We start from the raw sequence: 8,853 nt of genomic DNA on the forward strand, positions 1-8,853 counted from the left end.
AGTAGAGGCCATGAGATCTACTTTAGCTGCTGTTTCTGAAAGCATCGTCAAAGAAGTTGACACAAAAAGCATTGACTCAGAAGTGATTGACTTCACACAGACCGCAAAACTAGAACCTTTAATAGAAGCTACAATAGAGAGTAGAGCTGCTGTTGCTGAAGGTCCAGTAGAGCCTAAAGTAGAAACTGGAGTAGATGAAAGCCTTTCACATGCTGCCTTAATCCAAACTGTGCAAGAATCTGCAGCCTTGCCTTTGATAAATGAAGTCGAATCTACAGTCGAATCATCCTCAGGAAATGTTGTTGAGGTTGCTGAAGAAATGAATTTAGAGGCCGTAACTTTAAATTTAGCGAAGGGTTTAGTCAAGTCTTTAAAAACCGATGAACTCCTGCTAGCGAAATCAGATCTGGATGAAAAAGCAGAGAAACGACTCCAGGAGCTGCTGCTCCAAACGGGAGTCGTAGCCGAATTCAAAGCCGCCGCTGAAACTGAAAACTCGACTGAAACTTTAACTGAAGTTCTCTCAAAATGGGAATCTCTGTCCGAAGATCTTCACGAGTTAGAAGGTGAAACTGGCACGTTGGTGAAAGAGCTTCTCTGTCATGTTCCCGCCGTGCTCTCCGAAACTTCTACCAGCGTAGAGAAGTCGAGCAAAGAAGAAGAAGGAGCCATGACGCTGGAATCGATAACGTTGGCAGACATCAAAACTGAAGTCCGAAGCCTTGAGTGTGAAGCTCTGCAAGAAACGAGGGACGCACTCGAGAACAAAGCTGACGTACTCGCTAAAGAGGAGAAAATGGAGGTTAAGATGGAAAAAGAGGATGTTGCTGATCTCGAAGGCACAATAGAGGCTGAACTTTTAGCGCTAGATTCTATCTCCGAGGCCGCAGACGCGTTAGAAGCTGAGACGTCTGTTTTCCTGGAGTCCATGTTCGGTTCTGAGCAAGGACTGACGCAGCCACTTGGTGCTTTACTAATCGAGAAGAAAGAAGGTAAAGTGATTGTTCAGGAGGCAGAAAAAGAGTCAAAAGAGAAGGATGGAAGTGTTTTGGAGGCCATGAGTCTGGAGTCTGTGACGTTGGCTGAAATTGAGGCCTCTTTGGGAACGCTAAAGAGCGAGTCTCTAAATGAAACTTCAGCTTATCTCGAAGAGGAAGCTGATGTACTCGCTAAAGAGGAGAAAATGGAGGTCAAGATGGAAAAAGAGGATGTTGCTGATCTCGAAGGAACAATAGAGGCTGAAATGTTAGCGCTAGATTCTATCTCCGAGGCCGCAGACGCGTTAGAAGCCGAGACGTCTGTTTTCCTGGAGTCCATGTTCGGTTCTGAGCAAGGACTGACGCAGCCACTCGGTGCTTTACTAATTGAGAAGAAAGAAGGTGAAGTGATTGTTCAGGAGGCAGAAAAAGAGTCAAAAGAGAAGGATGGAAGTGTTTTGGAGGCCATGAGTCTGGAGTCTGTGACGTTGGCTGAAATCGAGGCCTCTTTGGGAACGCTAGAGAGCGAGTCTCTAAATGAAACCTCGGCTTATCTCGAAGAGGAAGCTGAAATCCTCGCTGGAGAGAAGAAGGTGGAGGTAGAAGACGGTGTAGCGTTTGAAGAGATGACTGAAGGTCTTACGGTTGAGTCTCTGTCTCTGCCTGAAGCCGACGATCTTTCTGAAGCTCTGCAGACAGACGAGCTGATGGAGGAGCTGCTGTTTTCCATTCCTGGACACGCAGAGGAAAGCCGGACTGGAGGACAGGAAGTTGTGAGAGAGAATAATCTGGATGGTGAGTGAGACTCCTGTGAGTGGAGAAGCAAAGACGAGGAGGAAGGAGGTCGTAGATACAACAAAAAGAATACTTTGACAATGAAAATACGATAATTTCCTTTAGATTGTTACCACTCCTGTTAGTGGCTTAGGCTTTACACGATCAGGATTTTTGGGGGCGATCACCGATCAGTGAGTTTAAATAAACTGATCACCGATCCGATCACGTCTTCTTTGTCCACGCTCCGTTTCTTAAACTCGGCATGCTCCTCCTCGTGTTCCCTATCCAGGTACATCTGTGGTGTTTAAACATTTTGCAGATGCCTCCCCAACGAGGTTCTTTAGTGTTGCACAGATTGTTAAATAGCTTGTGTTTTATCTGTCTGCCCACAACACCCACATGTTTGTTTGACTCCGACAGCTCATGATTCAAGATTCAAAAAACTTTATTGTCCGTCACATCGTGACAGGGCTCAAAACTAGCTGTCGGATTCAAACAAACATGTCAGTGGTGTGGAACTTCTTCGGAGTAAATGAGACAGATAAAACACAAGCCATCTGCAATCTATGCAACGGGAGCATCTGCAAAAAGTTTCAACATGACGACATTGATCAGATTGGCGAATTAAGACATTACAGCCGATCTCACTAATTGCATAAAATGCAAAATATCATATATTTATCTGATATAATCGATCAGATCTGCGTAAAGCCTATAGTGGCTACTGGTAAAGTGAGTGGAACCAGTTGTATAGTAGATGGTGGTTGGCATTCAGATAAATTTGCCTATCAAGTGAGTTGGGTTGGCCACCAATGTAGCTGTAAGCATTGATGCAGGTAGGATTGAAAGATGCTTTAAAGATGCGCTAGGTCAGAGAAAGTCTTCTTTAGTTTAAGACTAGTCAATTAATCAATCAATCAAACTTTATTTATATATAGCAGCTTTCATCATACGGCTTAATGTGGTCCAAAGTGCTTCATAGTTGATTGACAAGTGTAGACAAAGGATAACATGAAGAAAAGCGACAAAAATGATAAAGAAACAAAAGCAAAGAGCGATTACAAAGACTGATGCACACAAGAGAAAATAAGAATGATGAAAGTGTAATAAAAAATATATTGGATCTATAAAATAAAAGTGTAAAATAAAAAAAAATTGAGAAAAGGTATTAAAAGTTAGAGCAAGAAAACTAGATTAAAATAGGTTAAGAAGACAAAACAAAGGTAAAATGAAATAAAGGGATAGTTTAATAAAAACGCTAGATTAAAAACTAGACACAGTAGACAAGTATATAGAGTGGTAGTAATATTAACATAACAAAATAAAGTAGAATAACATTTTTAGTGGTGTAGCTATATGAGCAGGGATGACAACTGGTAGTTGGGTTAGGCAAAGCAGTTCATACTAAGCAGATATAATGCAAATATAAGACCGTTAAACTGTTTTAGTATCTCCTCTTTGCTTTGCTGAGAGTAGGATTGAAAGGCAGCTTCAAGGAAAGTTTAGTCAGCATTTCAGAACGGTGTCACCTGCTGTGGAGTTGATTTATGACGTCACAGCTGATGCCCGTAACTACCGGGCCTCTTCAAAGGTTAAAAAACAAAACATTTAACATGAGAACAAGAGAAATGCTCTGTCAGCTGGCAGAGGGTGTGTGTGTTTGTGGGGGGGGGGGGGGGGGGGGGGGGGGGGGTCAGGGGGGGTCGGGGGGGGTGCTTTAACTGCTAAACACAGTTAAAGCACCAAAAGATGGATGAACAGTACTCTGGAAGATCAGTATTCATAATAATAATAATAATAATAATAATAATAATAACTTTATACAAGAAATGCAGCTCAAAATGCTTTACAACAAAATAAATGACCTCCACCAAGTGCTTCACAATAAAAGGGCATAAAACAGTGTTAAAAAATAAAAACAAAGAGAAAAGAAAGAGGAAGGAAAAAGAAACATTAATGTAATTTAAGAAGGAAAACATAAAGATGGAAATGTTAAATTATGTTTTGCCCTTTTAGACTTTTAACTAGTGGAGAGACTGGATAGATTTACTGGCCAAACTGAAAAAATAATGTAATGTAGCTCACTGTAAAATCACAAATTATTGTTTTTACATTTCTTTTTGTGTGCAGATTAAAGAAATAAAATAAAATATGTTAACTTGTGAATTTAAGAGATGCTGTCTTTACTCTAAATCTCCTGGATCTAGCTCCATAGTTGATGCACAGACTGTTGATATATGGCTTTAAACTCTGTGGCGGAGACTTTCAAAATAAAAGAGCTTATTTAAACTGAGATAAGAGCAGAGGAACACTTTGTAAAGCTGCACCAAGTTCTGCAGACTGTCATCTGTTCTGTTTTTGTGGTTGTTACCATAGAAACAGCTGCCACAGGGTCAGAGGTCGCTGACACGGTGGCTGTAGAAGAAGCCGATGATCTCCCAGCACCCCCGGCTCAGAAGGAGGTGCTGCTAGGACAGGAAGAGGAGGAAGAGAAGAAGGAGGGAGCAAAAAATGAAGATATGGAGGTTCAGGAAGGTGCAAGGACACACGCAGGTGAGACACACAAACACAGTCACAGGTAGTTTTAATCGGCCCAGTATTCAGAGGAATTACAATCACATTATTGCATAATCTTTCCTTAATTGTATCCAAGTATTTTTGTAACTTGAAACCTCACTGTAGCTCCCAAATGTGTGGTTCTTTTAGGAATAAATCATTTAAAAAATCATTTAAAAGATCAAAACATGAGGTACTTATTGTGTGTGTGTGTGTGTGTGTGTGTGTGTGTGTGTGTGTGTGTGTGTGTGTGTGTGTGTGTGTGTGTGTGTGTGTGTGTGTGGTGTTTCAGATTTGGATCCAGTGCAGAGACTTTTCTTGGAGAAGATCAGAGAGTACGACAACATGAGCAGGTACAGTAGAGAAAGAAAAAAAGGTTTCCTATTTTAATTAAATATAGTAAAACTATTTTGGAAATCTAGTGCTGCTGGGCTGCTTCTGAACAACCACAACAGGTGATTTTAATGCTTCAGCTGCTTAAAGGAATATAGACATGAGAGTGATGGAGATCTTCTCATTTAACAAAAAAACAAACAAACAGTAAATCTCTCCTAAAATTGATTCATTATTTATTTAAATGGCCTTAAATCTGTAATCTGTAAGTTTTGAATGATACAAGATTATGAAAGCTGCTGATGTAGATGCAATTTAACTTTTTCTCTTCTCTCTTCTCCTCTCCTCGCCTCTCTTGTCGTCTCCTCTTTCTTTCCTCTCCTCTCCTCCTCTTTCCTCTTCTCGCTTCGCCTCTTCTCTCCTCTCCTCTCGTCTCCTCTCCTCTCCTCTTTTTTCCTCTCCTCTCCTCGCCTCTTCTCTCCTCTCCTCTTCTCTTCTTTCCTCTCCTCTCCTCCTCTCCTCCCCTCCCCTCCCCCCTCCTCTCCTCTCCTCTCCTCTCCTCTCCTCTCCTCTCCTCCTCTTCTCTCTTCTCCTCCCCCCTCCTCTCCTCTCCTCTCCTCTCCTCTCCTCTCCTCTCCTCTCCTCTCCTCTCCTCTCCTCCTCTTCTCTCTTCTCCTCTCCTCTCCTCTCCTCCCCTCCTCTCAGGCTGAGTGGAGAACCAGTGGAGATGGACCCAGATTATGAGAAGTCCCTCTCAGAGGAGACAGCTAAACTCCAGAGACTTTATGGAGGAGGAGACTTGAACAGCTTCCCTGAGTTCACCTTCACTGGTGAGAGAAGAGAGAAAGATGGAGGGAAGAAAGATGAAGAGAGAGAAATGACTCAGTACACAGTCTTTGTAAAAGGAGGACGATCAGTGACAGTAAAATCATCATTAGTCTTCTTTAGAAAATCTTTTATAACACATTTAAACTCTGTTTCAAGTGTTTTTATTAGAGCACGTTGAATACAGTTATATATTTACAGTATACACACATCTAGGAAGGGAGGAAGGAAAGGAAGGAAAGGAGGAAGAAGGAAGGGAGGGAGGTGGGAGGGAGGAAAGAAAGAAGGAAGGAAGGAAAGTCGGAGGGAGGGAGAAAGGAAAAGAGGAAGGAAGGAAGGAAAGAAAGAAGGATAGAGGAAAGAAGGACAGAGGAAAGAAAGAAGGAAGGAGGGAAAGAAGGAGGTAGGAAGGACAGAAGGAAAGAAGAAAGGGGGTGGAGGATGGAAGGAAGGAATGAGGGAGGGAGGGAGGAAGGAAGGACAGAAGGAAAGAAGAAAGGGGGTGGAGGAAGGAGAGAAGGAGAGAAGGAGGGAGGTAGGAAGGAAGGAAGGAAGGAAGGAAGGAAGGAACAGTCAAAACAGACAGGGTCAATTTGACCCGTGAGGACGACACAAAGGTTAATCAATTATCATTCAGTCAATTATTTGTCAACTGTTGCCAACCCTTATTTTGATGATCCATTTTTAATTTTAGTCATTTTTAAAGATGAAAATGTCCAAATACTTTTATTCCAGCTTCTTAAATATGAATAATCTCTGGTTTGTTTAGTCCTCTATAAGTAATTGATTAATATAAAATTAATTGAAAATGAGTCATAGCCAATATTATCTGCAGATTTATTGTGATTTGCCTTTGTCAGTCAATGAATATCAAGAAATTTGCAGTAATGCCAGAAATATGCTTTAATAAATTAGTATAAAAAAAAAATCTACATAATTTGTCCACCAGAGAGCAGAAGTTCATTTTTCAACTGTAAAACATCCTTAACTGCAAAATGGGCTAATTTTAGTCACCATTATTATAACCAATATTAATTAACTATATGTGTCATTATCTGTTCTTTTTAAACTTGGTATTGAGTTTTTTAAAATCCTGTATCGATCTGGCTCTTAAACTGAGGAGTAGCTAAGATCTCCATGGTAACGTGATGAACCCAGCCGATGAACTCTTTCAGTTTTAGTACGTTGACTCGTTTTCTCCGATACTGCTGTGGCGACTAATCCGATTTTCCTACGGAGATTATGAATTATGTGTGTATTTTTACCTCTGGAACATAATGTCTCAGCTCTATAACACCACCAGCTGATTAATTAACATTTTTCACCGCGCCGATGCATTAAATTGTGTACAGAGAAATAATAAAACAGAAATACACTCCCAATTGTGCTCTAACTTCTGTTTTCTCTCTCTTTAGAGCCCACGTTGGATCAGGACTCCAATGATCCTCCTGCTGCTGCTCTTCCTCTGACTTTCTCCTCCGTCCTCGTTTCAGTTCTTCATCCACTGAAGAACAGAGAAAACGAGAGAGGAGGAAGCATATCAAGTGTGTTGTGTTTTTTTTTTTTTTTGGCTTAATTGTTGTTAGAATAAGAGAGAGTGTATTTTCCTGGATGTGTGTTTTGAATTTTGCAATGATGATGATAGAAAAGATTTTATTTTATTAAAAGCAGCACTTTAAACAGAGTATGTCTCGTGTTCTCTGATGATCTGTGTGTGTGTGTGTGTGTGTGTGTGTGTGTGTGTGTGTGTGTCTCTGTGTGTGTGTGTGACCTGCGATTAAAGCACGTCACAGAGCTGTCGAGGTGCTCAGTGAACAGCAGGTGGAGCTGTCAGTTCAACATCTCTATTTGGCTCCATTTATCTCCATCCACTCTCTCTGTGTCTGCTTCTATGCCTGACTCTCCTCCTCTTTAGCTGCATTTTTTTATTTGGGGGGGGGGGCTATATTTGTATCTACATGCACTCTGCATACTTTCTCTCCATCACTGCTGACTGTGTGTGTGGTTTGTGTGTATGTGTGTGCATGTGTGTATGTGCATGTGTGTGTGTGTGTGTATGGTGACGGAGGCAATCTTTGCCAAGTCAAATCCTCCCTCAGTCACGACTCTGTGATAGAGATGATGGTGTGAGTCACAACCAAACACACACACACATATACATACACAAAAAACTGATTGCAGGAGCAGCCCCCCAGCCTCAAAACAACAAACAGCATTTCTTCACATCTGTCTAACACTCATTAAATCCACACTGATTCTCAGAAACACCACCATCATGGATAACTGTGAGATTTACATAACTCCAGCTGCACGTCTCTTTTAAAGAATATTAAAAAATATCTTTCTCTCTCTCGCTGTGTACGGTCACATACACGGTAATCATGAATAACTGGACTCGATTGAAAATACGCCAACTCAGAAAGATTGAATCACCGAAGCAACAGAAATGATTTAGACTCCAGAATAATGAGACTGAATACGCAGAAACATGCAGGCGCCAGTGGAAAAGTACTGAATGTGAATGTCACTAAAACATTGAGCCAATATCACAGTTTTTATTTCATTTTTTCTCCTTTTTCACTTATTTTCCTGTCAATGCTGCTCTATAGTGTTAATATTGAATGTTACCTGTGCTGCAAGATGAGAATTGAAGGACAGTAAAGACGCTTATGACTGATGATTGATGATTGGTTTGGAGCAGGGTTAGAAATGACTCATTTGTTTGTTAATTAATTGTCCAAATTTTTGTATTTTCTGTTTGTATTTTTGTAAATGATGACACACACAACTCACCGGCCCCTTCGTTAGGTACACCTGTGCAGGCTAATCACATCCAATGCAACAGCTCTGACATAAACTGTACTTTTATAAAGCTGACAGTTTTTGTTAACATTGTCAGAAAGGTGATAATTCTACTTTATCTTTATTGTTGAGGTTGTAGTGGGTGGTGATGGTGTACTGGAGTGCATTATATTGAAAAGTGTCCCATCTATGTTAATTAAGTGGACGAGACATTATAAACGCCCTCCAGTACACCACCACCCACTACTGTACCCATTACTGTTGTATTGGATGGTCCAGGTGTACCTAATGAAGTGGCCAGTGACTTATAATGGACAGAAAACACTGATTGAACAATAACTTCCATGTAATAGACTTTCTAAAACATTTTGTCTGTGTAAAGTGGAGCAATAGATTTAGAATAGAGCAACATAAAACAGTAGAGTTGTGGAAGAAGGCCTAGCTTTGGCTTAATCTGCACTTAATGACCAGTAAAATTACTTTTACTCTCATTCATTAATTCTGTCAAATTATGTTAAAATAAAAGTGAAGACTTTCTGGCTTCTTGTGCTTTCATTACTGAAAGTGTTGATGAAAGTTTTAT

General features: G+C 40.7%; 1 protein-coding gene across 1 annotated transcript; it reads left to right on the forward strand.

The window, feature by feature from the left end:
• Nucleotides 1-4,159: 4,159 nt before the first annotated feature.
• On the forward strand, nucleotides 4,160-7,073 carry si:dkey-22n8.3 (ATP synthase-coupling factor 6, mitochondrial). Its single transcript, XM_053333687.1, has 4 exons — nucleotides 4,160-4,307; nucleotides 4,603-4,663; nucleotides 5,349-5,473; nucleotides 6,884-7,073. Exons 1-4 carry the CDS (start codon nucleotides 4,274-4,276, stop codon nucleotides 7,042-7,044), a joined length of 381 nt encoding a protein of 126 aa, XP_053189662.1. The 5' UTR covers nucleotides 4,160-4,273; the 3' UTR covers nucleotides 7,045-7,073.
• The last annotated feature ends 1,780 nt before the right edge of the window (nucleotides 7,074-8,853 follow it).

This window comes from Scomber japonicus, chromosome 14 (genome assembly GCF_027409825.1).
Source record: "Scomber japonicus isolate fScoJap1 chromosome 14, fScoJap1.pri, whole genome shotgun sequence".
Lineage (NCBI taxonomy): Eukaryota > Metazoa > Chordata > Actinopteri > Scombriformes > Scombridae > Scomber > Scomber japonicus.